Genomic DNA, 19321 nt, shown 5'->3' with positions numbered 1-19321 from the left:
GCATTTTTTTTGCGCTATAAACAAAAAAAGAGCGAACATTTAAAAAAAAAGCTATATTTTTTACTTTTTGCTTTAATAAATATTCCCCAAAAATATATAAAAAAAATATTTTTTTCCTCAGTTTAGGTAGTAAAAAAATCGCAATAAGCGTATATTGATTGGTTTGCGCAAAAGTTATAGCGTCTACAAAATAGGGTGTAGTTGTATGGCATTTCTATTCTTATTTTTTTTTTTTTTATAATTATGGCAGCGATCTGTGATTTTTATCATGACTGTGCCATTATGGCAGACACATCGGACACTTTTGATGCTATTTTGGGACCATTGTCATCTATACAGCGATCAGTGCTATAAAAATGCACTGATTACTGTGTAAATGACACTGGCAGGGAAGGGGTTAACCACTAGGAGGCGAGGAAGGGGTTAAGTGTGTCCTAGGGAGTGATTCTAACTGTGTGGGGGCTGGGCTACGTGTGACACGACACTGATCACTGCTCCTGATGTCCTGTCACAAGGCAGAACAGGGAAATTCCTTGCTTACACAGGCACCCCCCTGTTCTGCAGCTCCGTGACACGATAATGAGCCTCCGGCGGCGTGCGCGTACCCAACGCATGGCTTCTTAAAGGTACAGGTACGTTGCCTACTGTGCCATTCCGACCCACCGATCGTTCAGTGGAGACACAGATCAGCGGTGGGCCGATGTAAACAAGGCTCACCGCTAATCTGTCAGTGAGGGAAAGTGAGATCTAGTGTTTCAGTTAAGCTGAAACACGATCTCAGCTTTCCTGCAGTCCATCTGTCCCCCATTTAGTTAGAAAGCACATCCCTAGATCCCTTGATCACCATTAGTGTTAACCTCTTCCCTGGCAGTGTAATTTATACAGGGATCAGTGCATTTTTTTTAGCACTGATCTTTGTAATAGTGTCACTGGTCCCCAAAAAGTGTCACTTGGGGTCAGATTTGTCCGTTACAATGTCGGAGTCCAGCTAAAAATCACTGATCACCGCCATTACTAGTGAAAATAAATATCTAAAAATCCTATAAATCTATCCCCTATTTTTTAGGCGCGATAACTTTTGCGCAAACCAATCAATATACGAGTATTTTTTTTACCAAAAATATGTAGAATACATATTGGCCTAAATTAATGAATACATTTTATATATATATATATATATATATATATATATATATATATATATATATATATATATATATACACACATACACACACATACATATATTTAGAAAGTGAGAAATACAGTTTTTTTTTTTTATAGCGCAAAAAAAATCGCAGAGGTGATCAAATACCACCAAAAGAAAGCTCTATGTGTGTGGTAAAATGTACATCAGTTTTATATCAGTACAGTGTCGCAGGACTGCGCAACTGACATTTAAAGCGACGCAGTGCCGTAAAAAAAAATGGCCTGGTCAGGAAGTGGGTAAAACCTTCCGGGGGCTGAAGTGTTTAAAGGAGTTGTAAATAAAAAAAAAAATGATGCTGAAATGACTGTTTACATAGAGACATAATAGTTAACTGATTCCTTTTAAAAACAATTAAAAATAGATAAAAATCAATCATATATTGTACCTGTAGTTTCTAATTTAGTTTTTGCATGTTGTTTCCTGCTTCTCTGCTGCACAGAGCCACAGAGCCAATACAGGGCAGTGATGGTTTGAAAAACGAAACTGATTGGTGCTGAGGGGTTTTAGACACACAGTAATCATACCTCCTTGAAATTAGTGACCAGAGAGAGAAAGCTCCCAGCATGGTGGTTATCAGGAAACAGACAACCAGGAAGTGTGGAGATCAGAGAAGAATTACAGCAACTTGAGAGCAAAAACGAACAATGAGGACATGAAAACAGAACTGCATTAAGGTAAAGGAAGCTATTAAGATTAAAAAAAAATCCTTTACAAACCCTTTAAGGCACAACTCCAGCCAAAAGACATTTTCTTTTTTTATTCTCTATTTTATGTTATAAAAAAATTCATACAGACAAACAAGCATGATACAATTGTGTGCGCACCGCAAAATATAGCTTTAACACAATTCAGTTTTGTTTTTTGGTAGGCACACAAACACCAGAGACTCATATTCCTTATATTATGGTTCTAATGGTAGCAGACTCTTGGACCTCTGCCATCCTGACTGTACAATAATCTTAAAACAACAATACAGCGACATATCTCACACCTAGTTTGAAGAGGAAAAAGGAAAAAAAAAAGGAAAAAAAGAAGAGGAAAAAAAGCCAGACATACACGGTTCAAATCTCGGCCAGTTCAGCAGGAACCGTCCAAAATTTGAACCATGTATGGGCAGGTTCATTGTACCCAAGTTGATTGATCGACCAGCTTGGGTACAATGAGCAGGTTGGATTTTTCATGCGATTATTGCCAGCGACTATAGCAATAATCACTGTGTGCTCTCCCAGCTGGGACGGCTGACAGAGGGGGCCGGTGTGTCCTGGTTCACAGTTTCAGGTCCGATTTCGGTCCGAATTTTTGACTGAATTCGGACCTGAAACAGACCAGAAGACACACAGAACTCCTGTGCAATTTGCTTTGCAACCGTCCCAGAGCTGTGTGAACCGACTCCAGCTGATCACAATCTCCTGACATCCAATTCACAATAGTGTGAACCCAGCCTCAACCTGGATATTCTTTTTAGTAATTCACTTTGCATATAACCACCTTTATTGTTGTGGTTATTGAATTATTAAACATTTTTGCAATGCTGTGACAATGGCAATAGCAAGGAAAGTCGTGACCTCTTCTGTACCAACTTTATACCGGTTTTACAACCAACCATACTGTGATGTCAGGATGTTTAGGTTGCCAGGAAACTCAGATTAAACTTTTCATAGTATCACACTCTATAGGCATAACATAAGGATCTCTGCATCATTAGTGAGATATCATTTAAGATTTTGTATAAACACATTTATCTAATGCTGTAAACAAGCTTGGTTCTGGTTGTTCCGCTTAGAATCCTGTATGACACATTTATGTTGTGATTAGAGAATCAGATGAGTTAAAGCAGAAGACCCACTGGTGGCTTGTATTATAATGCATATATGTGTGCTTGTCATTGTTCTCACACACTTCCAGTATGCAACTCCAGGCAAAAAAATGTAATAAAGACACACAAATTAACATAGCTTTGTATTCAATAAAACACACTAATTTGTATTTTTGAATGCAAACCATGGGGTTGATTTACTAAATTGGAGAGTGCCAAATCTGGTGCATCTATACATGGTAGCCAATAAGCTTCTAACTTATACTTGTTGAATTAACCACTTTAGCTCCAGAAGAGTTATCCCCCTTCATGACCAGGACATTTTTTTTAACTGAGGCTGTACACAAATGAAATGTATGTCCTTTTTTTCCCCACAAATACAACTTTCTTTTGGTGGTATTTGAACACCTCTTCGGTCTTAATTTTTTGCGCTTTAAACAAAAAACGGCAAACAATTTTGAAAAAAAATAAACAATACTTTTTACTTTCTGCTATGAAACATATCCATTTAAAAAAAAAATGTAAAAAATTGAATTTCTTCCTAAATTTAGGTCAATATGTGTTCTGCTACATCATTTTGTTAAAAAAAATCCCAATGGGTGTATATTGATTGGTGTGTGCAAAGGTTATAGCATCTACAAACTATGTGATATATTTATGACATTTTTCAAAAATTTGCATTGCATTTACTATCGGCAGATCACGGGTGCAATGGCAGGCTACTGTAGACACTGGGGCAGATCCACAAAAGAATTACGCCGGCGTATCTATTGATACGCCAGCGTAATTTTAAATTTCCCGCGTTGTATCTTTGTTTTGTATCTACAAAACAAGATACGACGGCATCTGGGATCGATCCGACAGGCGTACGTCTTAGTACGCCGTTGGATCTTAGGTGCATTTTTTCCGCCGGCCGCTAGGTGGCGTTTCCGTCGAATTTCGCGCTGTGTATGTAAATTAGCTAGTTACGTCAATCCACGAACGTACGTCCGGCCGGCGCATTTTTTTACGTCGTTTGCGTTCGGCTTTTTCCGGCGTATAGTTAAAGCTTCTATATGGTGGCGTACTCAATGTTAAGTATGGCCGTCGTTCCCGCGTCGACATTTGAATTTTTTACGTTGTTTGTGTAAGTCGTTCGCGAATAGGGATTTGCATAGAATGACGTCACCGTCGGAAGCATTAGCTTGTTCCGGTTTAATTTTGAGCATGTGCACTGGGATACCCCCACGGACGGCGCATGCACCGTTTAAAAAAAACGTTGTTTGCGTCGGGTCACGACGTATTTACATAAAACACACCCCATCACAGCCATTTGAATTCCGCGCCCTTACGCCGCCAAAGATATACTACGCCACCGTAACTTACGGCGCAAATTCTTTGAGGATTCGGAAAGAAAAAGTTACAGCGGCGTAGTGTATCTTAGATACGCTGCGCCCGGCGGAAAAATGCGCGGAGGTACGTGAATCTGCCCCACTGCCTACAGCTTTCTGCCCACACCTCTGTAGATGCTTTCTGTTTGAAAGCTGTATGAAGTGTAGTTGATTCAATCACAGAACTCTGTGAATAAATGAGGCAGCTATGTGGTTTTTAAATTGTGACAGCGGGTGCAGGGAGAAGGCATGATGTCATGGGCGGTGTGGGCTAAATTCTGGTGTAACATATAACATGTTACTAAAGGTGAACTTATCCTTTAAAGATACCCTACAAGTCTCTAAACAAATCAGTTTCCTGCAATAGAAGAATTAGTATGACTATATGTCCTCGACCCCTTGCTACCTTACCTCAGTGCATCAGTCTCTCTATCAGTTGACACTTCCAGAAGTGTCAGTTGCCTGTGTCATCTGCTGAGTTCCTCCAACCCCCTACAGCACTGCTAAGACCTGTACATAAGGGTATTAGGGTTGCCACCGAATTTCTTTAAAACCAAACACATATTAATTACACAGGTTCTGAGGCTGATTAAGGTGGTAATTAAACTCACTTGGTGCCTTATCTGCAATAAATTAGCCTCAGAACCTGTATATTTCATATGTGTTTGGGTTTAAACGGATGGGGTGGCAACTCTATAGAGGTTAAGGGAAGGAACAAAAGCAGGAACACAACCCTGAAGGACAGAGATATTCAACATTCCTGGGAGTGTCCAGTCCTGAAAAAATTCATGGAGGGAATGTAAGAAACACGGGCCAGCACAGAGGTGGGCATACTACATTTAAAACAGAAAGTGAGCCAAAACACATATTTTTATTTTTTTTGTCAATCGGATGCTGAAAATGAAAATGAAGGGGAAAGTTGTCCACCAGGGACACAGGCAAGAATAAAAATGTTATTTTTCATTAGAAAGTCAAAGTGGAAGAACCTCAGTCAAGTTCTCACAGTTGTCTGTGCTACCACTGGGGCGACTCTGCAAAAGTCCTGTCCCAATGGCAGAGGTCACAGAAGAAGGAAGAGAGTGGAGAACACCTCAGCAGAGACACAGAAAACTGTAAACATGTTACATAGGTTAAAACCCTTGTCCAAACTATCCAAAGTCGAAACATTTTGGATGGAGATACTCTTTAAAGCAAGAGCTAAATGCACTAAAGATATGTCATCGGAAAAGTCGGAAAAACTACCTTTATTGCAGAAATATTCCACATCTTCACAGGTCATGTTCTCCGGCTCAAACTCCGAAGTAAAACTTCCTTCTAGAGGAAAATCTTCTTTAGAGACAATGTCATTCTCCTCAGACAAACAGTCTTCCTCTTCATCCTCTATAGTATCCTCCAGTGGACCTAAAAACACAGTTTATACAGTTTAGATCCACAAAGTGCAAGATTAACAAACCTCAAATAAAATTTAACAAACTCCAAATACAATACATGTATATATCAGTAGCATTTATCATAATGTAAGACACACTTTAGAAATATAATTATGTAGCGATGTGGACTACAGTCATAATATTGTGCAATTCCCCGTCATTCTTCACCTATAGAACTATTCCTCTAGTGCTGGGTGCCAGTGACTGTCATTACATATGTGAGCCCAACCAAAAGGATTGTGGGACTAGTAGTCTTTTAATCCGGCAATTCCATTGTGAGACATTGCATCTGGACTACAAATACCAGGAGGAACTATAAAAAGGTCCGCCCCTCTGTCTCTTCCTCCTGGGCATTGCCGAGTGCACATCTCTCTGTGGCTAGGGAGAGAGGCTAAGGCCTACCACACGGTGATCAAGTGATTCCAACCCAGCTCCGGAAGGCCTAACCCTGCCTGCGGTTCACTTCGCTGAAGGATGTCTCTTCCTGGGTTGCTGTCTGCAAGGCGTTAGCCGGTCTGGTCATTGGTAAGAGGGCAATTGCTCATCTTTTGTGATCCTTCCCTGTTGCTTTATCTGAACACTGTGTACAGACACCTTTACCTTGGGAACACTTTACTGCAATTCTGTTTGGAACACTGTACATAGACACCTTTACCTAAACAAATGCCTCTCTGTGTCCTGCTATACCCTGTTACCAACTCCAGGGGGTACTAGACAAGAGGAGTAAGGAAAGCCTTCTCATCAGCTCCGTCTTCAAGGTGTATGTCTCATTTTTGTGCCAATTTTTGCTTGGAAATTATTTAAAATACTTTTATCTCTCTGTGAAAATGCTGCTTCCTTCTGTCACACTGCAGTGCTCTGTGCTGTTAGAGCTGAGTAACAGCCACACCCATCATCACAACTGTTCTCACAAAGACTTGATTTGTAGAGGAAACAACATGAAAAACCAAGTACTAATTACTAAGGCACTGGGACCAACTCTGGTGTCTATTGGCCTGCCGGGTCGTAGGCTTCATACACACGGCCATACAGCAGATAGTGTGTGTTCGGAGAATCCACCCCTTTGTGTATGAGTGCCTTATACAACCGACAGCGCATAAGGACATGCAAGCATCTTCTAATTCATCTCAATGGGTGGATATAGGCAGCAGCAGTGGGTACTAGGAGAGTTATTACACAGGCTCTGTAGACTGTACGGCTTCTCTAAGGTCTTCCCTGCACAGCTGCTGTAACGGGAATTAAGGTTTGACTATGAAAATGGAGCTTGTTAGTACCATGCCAATCTCACTGCTTACCACTTAAGTAATAAAGAAAACATGTGCTGAAACTTGTAATATGAGCAATGGGAGCATTATCTTTCTCTCAGCAAAGGTTTATTTAAATTTTTTCATCATTTGTACGATAATTCAGGCCACCTGTAGGCTTATGATGATTATTTTCCTGTCCTTCCAATAACAATCTGTCTTTGGACATTGGTGTTAATTTACTAAAGGCATCTCATAAGACTATATACCTATGATTAGATTGTATATAAGGAGGTTTATCAATCTCCAATCAAAAAACTATAGAAACTAGCATGGGGTTAGTACCGGTAAATAGAAGTCCATACAAAAAGGGCAGCCACCTTGAGGAAGCAGAAGCAGGTTTCCGATGAGCTAAAGGCAAATAAGCTGTTCACTTTGCAAGAAATTTTCCCTTAGTTTAGTGAATAAGGTGAAGTTCTGCTGACTGATCCAATAATTTGCAAGCAAAAATAGCAGTTTTTATTTTTATTTTCCTTGGACAAGATTCTGCATTATTTTCAGAGTGAATTTGCACCACCGTCATTAAGTTAAGTGAAAATTCTCTTGCAAAAGTGAATAGCCTATTTGCCTTTAATAAAACAACCAAATTGCGACATCTGCAGAGGTCCCCTGGCCAACCATTGTAAGTGGAAATAAACTGTAATTCTTAATGGATCGTCCCTAAACTGTACTTTTGTTTCCTGAAAATAAGGCCAGTACCAGGTGTGTTTTTTTCACCACATAAACATGCACGCTCTACAACAATGGCCATACATATTTATAAAAAAGGTTGTTCTAAAAGATCTTTCAGCATACTGATCTTCTATTTGCCATATCTTGTCCATGGCTAATGGCTAAGAGGCTGTCCGCAGCCCAATTGCAGCTGGCTCTCAATTTCCAGCATTGCTTGCTATAATCTTAAAGGGGTTGTAAACCTTTGTGTCTGGCCCCCCCGTTTTACTTACCTGGGCCCGAATTTCCATGGGCGCGATCCCACGTCATTCTCTCCACAGCTTCTCAGCTCTTCATTGGATGGATTGATAGCAGTGCAGCCATTGGCTCCTGCTGCTGTCAATCAATCCAATGACGTGGGCACTGGGGGGCAGGGCTGAGTCATACACTCGGCAGGTATGGACGGGAGCGTGCACGCAAGGTAACCCCCTCAGGACAGAGCTTCCCATAGGTGGTTATCTATTGCAGGGAGGAGCCGAGAGAGCCGTCGAGGGACCCCAGAACAGGAGGATCGGGGGCCATTCTGTGCAAAAGAAACTGCACAGTGGAGGCAAGTATGACATGTTTGTTATTTTTATTTTTGTAAAGGGAACCTTTACAACAACTTTAAATTCTGTGACCTCCTAGAGAAAGATAATGGGGTCCTTCAGCATCTGAAGAGGCTTTTTATCACACAAGGTGATTTTGGCTAATTAAAAGGGATAAAAATTACCAGTGTATAGATGTGTGGGGGAAATACATGACACTGATTGGAAAATTTGGAGCACAAATTGACAAATTATTCAGAGAAAAGATTGTTGGGAGGGTAACTTTAATACAGATTAGAGACCAGAATGCACCCTAATAAAACATATAAACATTAGACATGTGCACACTGAAATATTTTGTTTCGGATTTTTATTTTCGTCTGAAAATGTTTTTTATTTAGTTACTCCTGAAATTCGTTTTTATTTATCTAGTTTTTCGTTGGAAATTGCATTCGTCCGGAAATCTGAACAAATTAAAGTTTATAGTTTCTGACTGTCTGTCGAATGTTCAAAGAAGATTCAACGGAGCAGCGAAACTGTACGACGCTTCAATCATACTTTTCCGGTCGAATGTTCCGCCTACAAGCTATAGTAGAATTCTAATGTTGTATGACTAGTAATAATTATATTTATATTTATTAATTATTATTACTAGTCAACCAACAATAGAATTTTCTATAGCCTATGGGCCAAGCATTTGACCGAAAATGTATGATTGCAGCGTCGTACAGTTTAGCTGCTCCGTCTAATCTTCTTAGAACTATCAACAGACGCCATAAGCCTTCAATGACAGATTCAACGTTTTTCGATGCTTTGTCAAATCTTCGTTATTCATGTTGAATTGTCAGGTTAGTTCTAGCTATTTTACTCCTCCTCCTCTTTGGTTACAATCAGCCAATAACATTCATCATAATCATTATTTTTATTTTACTTCCCCCACCCAATTCCAGCAGCGATCTTTTCTCTCTATAATGTCGAATCTTTCTCTCTATAATGTTGAATCTTTTCTCTCTATGTAGAATAATCTTGGACTAATAGAGTTAGGGTTAGGCACATTCGACCAACGAAAATCAAAATAAAGCATTGGCATTATAAACAGGGCACTTAGATTAGGTATAGAAAGGAAGAAGGTGCTCTGACTATGGATGCATAGAAGAATACTGGGTGACCGGGAGACACCAAGTTGGTACATTGAAAAGGTAATCAATTAAACTTCCCATTCTACAAAGAGCAGATGTTGCAGCGAATGTAATCACAACAAGGAGAGAGGAACACTATGTGGATTTAACTTGTGATGTCATCAATGTAGTTCTGTTACACTAGCTACTTCACTACAGTTATTCGTTCATGTATTATTATTGCTTTAATGTAAGCTGAACTTGTTCATTTAATTTTTTCCTCTTTAAATGTGAACACCAACATTTTTACTACCTGCAAATGGAAACCATAATGATTAATCACCAACGGGTCTTTGTCATTTTTAGTAGTATGAGTTTATTTATCAACACAAAATAAAGCACCGCAGTATACAGTAACCAATGACAGCCAATCAAAATACAGTTTTCAAGAAACTACCTATTTCAATCTGTTCTCTAGAGATTTTTAATGTACATCACAGATATCTGTACTTTTAATAAATAGGCTTGAATATATTAACTACTTAAAAAAAATGAAAATCTATTTTCACTTGTAAGTATTATATTTCTCTGCCTACCTCTGTCTAGTTTCCTCTGAAGACAACGACTGATTGAAGGTAAGCTTAATTAAGCTTTGTTTTATGTCTGCTATCAACCAACGGGGCATATGCCCCAGGGATACTAATTTGAGGGAGTATTTTGAATAAATAATTAAAAAAACTGAAAAATCTATTAACTAACAAATTATTTGCATAAATCAAGTCTGTTGAAGTAGCCTAGTTACTGAACCATGGATCATTTTGTCAATATACTTATTAAGCCGTTTGGGTGTGAAATATCCCAACAATACAGGGTATCTGGTATAAGGCTTGGTTCACACTTATGCAAATTGGACTTTCCCCACATCCAATTCGCATGACAGAAGAGAGTGACCGGCTCTCCATGGAGCCTTCTCACACACCTCCGGGGCGGGCGTGGCCCACATTTGGAAAGGATCCTGTGCGTCTTTGGCTCCAAATTAGGTGCAAATTCAGGCAGAAATTTGGACCTGATTCGCATCTGAATTGGTGAACAAGGACGCACTGGACCCCCTGCTGTGAGCCGCGGCCGCAGCATATGTGAATGTGGCATATGTGGCCTTAGGCAACACATCAGAAGAGGTACTTGAAATACACACAGTGGGAGATTAAGGGCCCTTTCACACGGTGCGGATCCGTGTGTCCGTAAGCTCAGCGGGGTTCGCTCCATAAAATCCCCGCTGAACCGTTGGCTAACAGGGCGGTCCCCGCTCACTGTACAGGGACCGCCCTGTCCTTTCTCCGCTCTCCCCTATGGGGGGATCGGATGAACACGGACCGCGTGTCCGTGTTCATCCAAACCGATCCGCAGACGGAAGAAAAAATAGTATTAGGGACAAAGGGGAGGAGAAATTATTTGATACAGTAATGTAATCTGTAATATTACAGTGTATTGTATGTATTATGTTTTTTTCACTTTTTGAATTTGGCGCCGGGATTCGTTGCATCGCAAAGCTCGCAGGGAACAAAGCCCGGCACAGTGATAGATTGAGCCGAGGACACGGCTCGCACTCACAGCGGGGAGACATTGCAGGATCCTGGGGAGAAGGTAAGTAACTTTCCCAGGATACTGCGATGCAGAATTTTTTTCTTTTTAAATAGATCTAAACCTAAATGATGATTAGTTTGATAAAGAACATTACACATTTGTATGACATAAAAATATTTTTTTAATCCCAAAAATATGGTTCTCCTTTTTTTATATCCCTTTTGCATCCCAGTGCTGCTGAGCTCCTCTAACTTCCAGCTAATTCCTGTCTACATGCACTCGCTCCAGGGTGGGCCGCACATCATTGCTCTCAACCAGCTTGCTGACGGACCATGCCAGAAGGTGTGTCAGCAAGGATACCTGTAGTTACCATTAAGCGTGCTAGTGACAGGGTAACAACCAGGTGCATAATTAGGAAATAATTGTCACCCTATATAATATTTCACAACTTTCTGAGATGGGAACGAGGGACTCCTATTAGCAAACGTATGTAGGCATAGGACACACCCGCTGCCACGCCCCCTTAAAGGAGAATTGTACAACAAAAAAATGATTAGTTAAACCCACAAGTTTTACCACTACTATTCCTTTACACTGGTTTATGGAATTTACAAATGCAGCAATTTAGAGATTGAATGAAAGGTTTAGCACTGGGAAACACTTTTTGATAGATAAAAAGTGCATTTTATATACAACTCTATAGAACAGACCAAAAGGAGGGACAAATGAGGAGGAAAGAGGGACAGAGGGACTTTGTTCCAAAATCAGGGACATTGTTCCAAATCAGGGACATTCTCTCAAAATCAGGGACAGTTGGGAGCTATGCTATATCAGAAAGGGCCTGAACACGGACCTTCATGGTAAGACCACAAGGTAATATTTGGATAAATACAGTAGACAGTTGATGTCTTTTTTAGACGAAAACGTGTCGGGTCTACATGCCAAATCTAGCTGCCTATACCACGCTACTATTTTCCTATTCAGATGTTTTTACATTTTTTATTCATTTGTTGCATTTTTTTGTTTTTTAATAAAACCTTGTCAAGTTTTTTGGATTTACACTATGTGGAGGATTTCCCTTTTTATACATTTCATGCTCGGCGAAAATCCTAGCTTGGATAATTAATCTTATCACATCGGATCTCGATTCTGGAGTAGATGATCCGGTAAAGAAGCACTGCCAGTGTAGAGTTCCCTCAAGTCCTACAATATACCACCTATGTCTACACAGATTACTTGAAGTATTGATCATAGTGTGTTGACCTAGGACTGTTCTTTTCCAATTTGGACGTCCACTGACGAACTTTAGAGTGACAGTTGTCACAGAACCCTGGAGTCTATCTTTATCCATTTCAGTGTGGATTTCCACATGCCATTTCTTGCACTTTTTTTGTGTCGTTCATATTTTTATATATATTGCTCATATTTATATAATTCTAGGTGTTTCTTGAATCCTAAATATATATTATACTTTGTTCATACACTCTTACTGTCATGTGTTTCACTTTATTAAATGCCTGTTAATTTATAGGTCACCATTGCGTCTTTTAAGACGTGTACACTATATACTGTGTTCACACTTCATATTTTCTAGTATAGAATTGCAAAATTCTATATTTTTACACTTTCACTATATATATTTTTTTTTAAATAGGGCATCCTATTTTCCTTATACACAGCGCTACACTTTGAAATTTTTAGTAGATTTAAGAACACCGAAAACAACTTTTGAAATCACAATAAAATATTAAATCTTACATTAGATTTTTTTAATTGTAATTGGGTTTAGATTTAATTTAATTTTCATAAAACGAACTAAAAAAATAGTTGTCCCTAAATGTGCTTTGAGATTCTTCAGAAAACATGCAGGATTGGAGTTTTTTGTTGTATTGGATCCGTGCATTTCAAATTGCAGGCTTTTTTTTTTTTTAATTAACACAAACAAGGTGGAATTATACTTTCTTATCTACTAAAACTAGCTTGCCACACAGACTTCTGAAGCTCTACCTGAAAACCTTCTTAGAGATACTTAACGAAGAAAACTTTAAGACAGTTCTTCACAAGCAAGGCTCTTGTACATCCCACTGAGCACTTTAATGAAGGTTTGTTAGTTCTGTGACCATTGCAAGACCACATAAGCCTTATGTAATTGAGCTTAACAGCAAGAATAAAAGTGCTATTTCTCTAGCTTCTAAAAATCTATTTTAACTGAGTTAAGTTCCTCCTGCAGCCACTCAGTCACTTTAACAGGAGTTGCATCAGGGGATCTTGTAGGATGGAAATATTTTTTTTATTAATTTTTCTCTTATCACCAGGAGAATGTTGCTTTTTTTCATTTACATTCCTAGCCTCCAGGTAGCAGAGTAGAGAATCATAGACTAGAAAATTTTGATTAATTTCTTTCCATGTGTTATGTTATTTCTTATATATAATTGATTTCTTTTGCTCGTAGCTGTACATCTATTTTATATCTGCACCTACTGCCTTCCTTCAATCAAGAAAGTTGAAGAAAATTACCTGAATTTTGTTAAGTTTATTAAAAAAAAAAAAAAAAAAAAGCGGCGCCTCTGTGAATATTTAAATTGTTAAGTTTATTAAAAAGAGCTCTGTGAATATTTAAATTGCGTTTTGAAATGCTAACGAAAGGAAGATATTACAGAATTTTAATAGTAGGTTCAATTTGACCCACCGACTTCGGCAGAAAGGGTCAAAAATTATTCAAATTGTTTCTTTACACTCAAAGACGGAAACCTTTGATATTTTTTTTAAATGGATTAATATTCTCCTCTGTTGGGTCTTTTGACACGGTGCTGTATGACGGTATTAATTCTACTGGTGTATAAATTTTTCAAAGACCTTGCTGCTTTCATTTTCACGTACACTCTTAACTTTTTTTTTATCTTTGTTATTGTGAGAGAAGAAGCTTTTATTAAGACTTTTTGGCCTTCTTTTGAGTTGGCCAAAATGCCTGTGACATTTTATAGAAAGTGCTACCTTCTTTTAAAATCTTTTATGACACAGATCCTTTTTTAACTTAATGAATAAACAAGATACGAGAGTGAACCATGAGTTTTGATGTAACCGTAGGAAGAAATCTATGACTTAATGCCTACTAAAAACTATTCTTTTTCACTGTCAAACCAATAAAGAGTTAATTGGATGTTTATGTTTTAAAGAATACTTAAAATGTTTCTGCCCCTCCTGCTCAATAAAATCTCAACAGTTTTTCTATTTAATGAATGCTAAATACCAATGTGTTATAGTCTTATAGCTGTAATCTCCTTCTTCTACTTTCCCTGACCAAGGCAAGGACAATGTACACATCCTCCTCCTGCAGCCTCCTGGGATATCCATGTTGTGTCTTCCAGGGGGGTATAGTTCCACAAACAGAGAATTTTCATGATATTTTGGCTATGAGAGATAGAAGAGAATTTGTGCGTGCTTCATCAGGGGGCCAGCTGCAAGAATCCAGCCGGCTTCCTTTGATAAAAACACAAGAAACGTGGTGTGGAACAAGATTTGCACTTTGAGATTCACAGCTGAGAAGAAGACAGCACTGGATTCAAAGGCCATATAACCTCTCTATTCTTCACAATATAGGTGGACATTTAGCATAGAATTTTGGGAAACACAATGACTGCTTTAAAGTGATTCTAAACATTTCATTAACAATAAACAAAAACATGTTATACTTACCTGCTCCATGCAATGGTTTTGCAGAGAGCAGCATCGATTCTTCTTTTTTGGGGTCCCTCGCTGGCACTCTTGGCTACTCCCCCCTTCCGAGCCCCCCCCCAGCAATCTGTTTGCTAAGTGGGATACTCATGTGGGCTTGCTTCCGAGCCCCACTGCCTGCGTTTATTCATTCTTCATAAACAAAGCATGGAGACATGGATGGATAGGGGAGTTTGTTTTGAATATTACAAATTTATTAAATAGTATTTTTGGTTTGTGGTGCTCAGATGCAATAAAGAGTCACTTTAAGGGAGCGGCAGACAGCCCTGGAGGAACAAAACCTAAAACAAACGGTATGTGCTGATAGTTTTTACTATCAGATACCCCTAATTGTACTAGTTTTGCTGTTCTCATTTTCCCATTTACCCAATGTCCACCGACGGCCCACAATTGCGGCAAGGAGAGGCAGAACGGGTAACTCCCTGAGGCATAGTACAACACTATTGTTATATGTGTTGTGCTAGATGGCTCTGTCCATATCCGTATTTTATTAATTTTATGTGATCCCCTCTCGGATTCTTCCGTAGTGTTTTTTATATAATTGTTTTCCACTCCTATTACACAGCGGGCTGGCCCATATATCTTAGTTTCTGCTAGCCAGCGCTTCTAAATACAGACCTCGCATATAAGTGTACTAACAATATGCCTAGATGCTCACTTGTATCAGAGGTTTCTGTCATTAGGATGTGTGTATATATTACACATTGCTGTGTAATGGTCTTTGAGAAAATGGCAGATCCATTCACTACAATAGAGGACCTCAATAAAATGACCGCTATGTATTTCTATGGCAGGCTTCTAGAAAATGGCCGATGGTCGTCCTGTCTTTGGAGACTATTTAAGTGTATTCATCTTACCCTGTGTTATACCCTGATGAAGTCACGTGACGTGACGATACGCGTCGGGATTGGAGCACCGGGCACAGACAGGGTCTGACGCTAAATTACGAGCTCGCCACTCGTGGATGTTTACATTATATTTTATAACTACTAAATGCGAGTTTTATTCTTTTTTATTAAATGTATTCATTATACAGAGTTATGCTATGGTCCCTCTTTATTTCTTCTAATGCCATTGCTATACACCGATCCTTGTCACTGGACGTTTGAGGATCAGAATATACCTCCACCATTATAGCTGACACTCAGAGGGGGATACGAGTTTGGCACTCGTGGATTGACGCCAGCTGGCTTTTCTGCTTCATGTGAGTGCATCATCTCATCTCCTTACCTTTCTTTTGAATGTACCTTTTCATTCCCATGACATATATCGGCTACTGAGAGTTGTCTTAGGAACTGAGGAAAAGGTGTCTACCAGCCTCCATATCCAGTTTGATCTGTGACTTTGTTTAGCTGTTTGGACAAACAGCTGAGAGGTGGGCTGCTAGTTCACTCAGAGGTGTTATCACTGAAGATTTCATTTAGCATGCTGCATCTTGGGTGGATGTGTTTCATCTAGACACTGCTTTGTGGAGCATTTACTAGACTGTTATACCTGTTTCTTCTTACGGATGGGACTTTATCACATGTGAGATTTTTGTTATCGTATTGTATTTTTGCACCATACTTCATGTATTTTGTTTTTTCTGTATGTATTAGGATTCATGCTCTGAGTCTTTACTGTTAGCCATTACAGTATCATAGGTGTTTGTTCACTGCACCTTTATATGCACTTATTCTTATTGTTTATTGCAGTACTATTAGGTATTTTTCTTTTTTACTGTCTAGTCCACTCACGGTCCCTTTCCCAACTCCCCCTTTTCCTTTACCCCTTTTCCCACAGCGCAGTCACCACTTTTCTATTCAGAACGGGGAACTGCCTATGTAAACAAGGCATTTCCCTGTTCTGCTTAGTGACATGACAGGGATCTACTGCCTCCAGTGATTGGAAACAATGATCTCTGTCATGTTTCAGTAAGCCCATCCCCCTACAGTTAGAACACACTGAGGGAACACTCCTAACCCCTTGATTGCCCCTAGTGTTACCCCTTCTCTGCCAGTGTAATTTTTACATTGATCAGCATTTTTATAGCATTGATTAACGTGATAATGTCACTGGTCCCCAAATTACCGTGTAATTTGGGGCCAGATTTGTCCGCCACAATGTCGTAGTCCTGATAAAAATCGCAGAGCGTCGCCATTACCAGCAAAATAAATAAAAATAAATAAAAGTCGCTAAATCTATCCTGTAGTTCGTAGACATGATAACTTTTGCGCAAACCAATCAATATACGCCTATTGCGTTTTTTTTGTTACCAAAAATACGTAGAAGAATATATATCGACCTAAACTGATGAATACATTTTTTTTTTTAATATGTATTATAGCAAAAAGCACAAAAACATGTTTGTTTGATTTTTCAAAATTGTTGCTCTTTGTTTGTTTAAAGCGCAAAAAATAAAAACCGCTGGGGTGATCAACTTCCACCAAAAGAAAGCTCCATTTGTGGGAAAAAAAGGACATCAATTTTGTTTGGGTACAACGTAAAGATAAAAGGCCTGGTCATTAAGGGGCAAATCCATCTGGAGCTGAAGTGGTTAAGCAGATTATAAGCAATTTTGTATCAAAATTATTTTACTGAATAAAGACTAATATAAAGGACAACATAAAAGTAGGTAAGAACATTTGTTACTTTGCCTTTTTGGGGAAATCGATGAGTTCTTCTGAAAGTGCCCCCTTTGCGCTGATTATTATCTTTCCATCACTCCTCCATCCCATGGAGCCCCAAGTCTACAGCAACCCATAGATTATGCAATTTTATTTCCTTCCACCAGGGGTGAAAGGAAAGTATATTGCTTGATTCCCCAATCAACAGTCAGTGTTGATGAGGGAATCCCTCCTAAAACACTATTGTGTTCTGCAGGCGGGGAGCCTTCCCTACCAGCAGAACTCAATGGTCACTACTGGTAGCTATAGCCGCAGGAAGCGATTACATGCAAGCAATATATCAATATATAAGAATATATATCGGCCCAAACTGATGAATAAATAAAAAAATATATATATTTTTTGGGGATATGTAGCTCTAAGACAAAGTGTACATTTTTTTTTTAAATTGACGCTCTTTTTTTGTTTATAGCGCAAAAAATAAAAAATCGCAGAGGTGATCAAATACCACCAAAAGAAAGGTCTATTTATGGGAAAAAAGGGGTTTGGGTACAGCTTCGCACGACCGCACAATTGTCAGTTAAAGCGGCACAGTGCTGTATCGTAAAAAATGCTCTGGTCATTAAGGGGGTAAAACCTTCTGGGCCTGAAGTGGTTAAGGGACAAGTGTATGTATTTGAGAGATGTACTAATGATTGTTTTTATTATTTTGTTCATACATACATTTAACTTGCTTTGTCTGAGGCCCCGTACACACGACCGAGGAACTCGACGTGCCAAACACATCGAGTTCCTCGTCAAGTTCAGTGTGGAAGCCGCCGAGGAACTCGGCGGGTCGACTTTTGCCATTGAACAACGAGGAAATAGAGAATATGTTCTCTATTTCCTCGCCGAGGTCCTCGTCGGCTTCCTCGGCCGAAAGTGTACACACGGCCGGGTTTCTCGGCAGAATACGGCTCTGAAATGAGTTTCTGGCTGAATTCTGCCGAGAAACTCGGTCGGGTGTACAGGGCCTGAGTCTGAGTTTGGTTTGTGTCAGGGTGTCAGATGTCAGCTGCAGTCTTATGCCGCGTACACACGACCGTTTTTAATGTCATGGAAAAAAACAATGATTTTCTCAACGTAATTCATCTCAAGCCTGCCTTGCATACACACGATCGTGACAAAAAATGCTTGAGCAAAGCGTGGTGACGTACAAAATGTATGACGGCACTATAAAGGGGAAGTTCCATTCGATCGGCGCCACCCTTTGGGCTGATTATGCAAATTTCTGAGCATGACACGACCGTTTTCATGACGAGAAAAACGTCGCTGAGAAAAATTCTCTGGAGCCTACACACGATCGTTATTAACGAGCAATTTAAAAAATTGCATTTTTCTCGTCATAAAAAACGGTTGTGTGTACGCGGCATAAGAGCTGGTTCACACCACAGTTGTGACATGTGTACCTGTGTGATTCTTGTGCATTTCCCTGCAGTGCGATTTTCAGCTCATTCACTGGATTGCACAAAAATTTGTGCAAAAAAATAAAAAAACACTATTTTGAAAAAATGCACCAGATCACATGGTACTGTATTTGGGGTGCCCTCAACAATGAATTGGCACCTGCAGCAGATAGCATTGGCAGTGCATTTTGGACACGCACAAGTAACATGCCTTTCCCATACCACGTTCTGCTATGAACTGGCCTTGTTGATGGCCTGACTTTCTACACTGTAGACTCAGATCCTGGGAAAAGGTATCTGAGGTCAAGCAGTGACTGTAGTAGACCCCAGGTGACCTCTGGTGAGAACCAGACTCAGACCATCAAGCTATAAAAAAGGGCAGATATAGTATGACCCATGTAAGCTTGTACAGATATAACCATTTAGGACTGTTCAAAGTCCAAATGTGACTGGTCCTCTTTAATATT

General features: G+C 39.4%; 1 protein-coding gene across 1 annotated transcript in view; it reads right to left on the bottom strand.

The window, feature by feature from the left end:
• The window catches only part of ZFPM2 (zinc finger protein, FOG family member 2), a 486407-nt gene that overhangs the window by 378236 nt on the left and 88850 nt on the right, over positions 1-19321 (bottom strand). Inside the window, exon 2 of the mRNA XM_040354842.1 lies at positions 5637-5795. Coding sequence (XP_040210776.1) covers positions 5637-5795 — 159 coding nt within the window. The remainder of the gene's footprint in view (positions 1-5636; positions 5796-19321) is intronic.

Source organism: Rana temporaria, chromosome 5 (assembly GCF_905171775.1).
Source record: "Rana temporaria chromosome 5, aRanTem1.1, whole genome shotgun sequence".
Lineage (NCBI taxonomy): Eukaryota > Metazoa > Chordata > Amphibia > Anura > Ranidae > Rana > Rana temporaria.
Note: the sequence above shows the minus strand (reverse complement) of the source record. Positions and strands in the feature narration are given on the sequence as shown.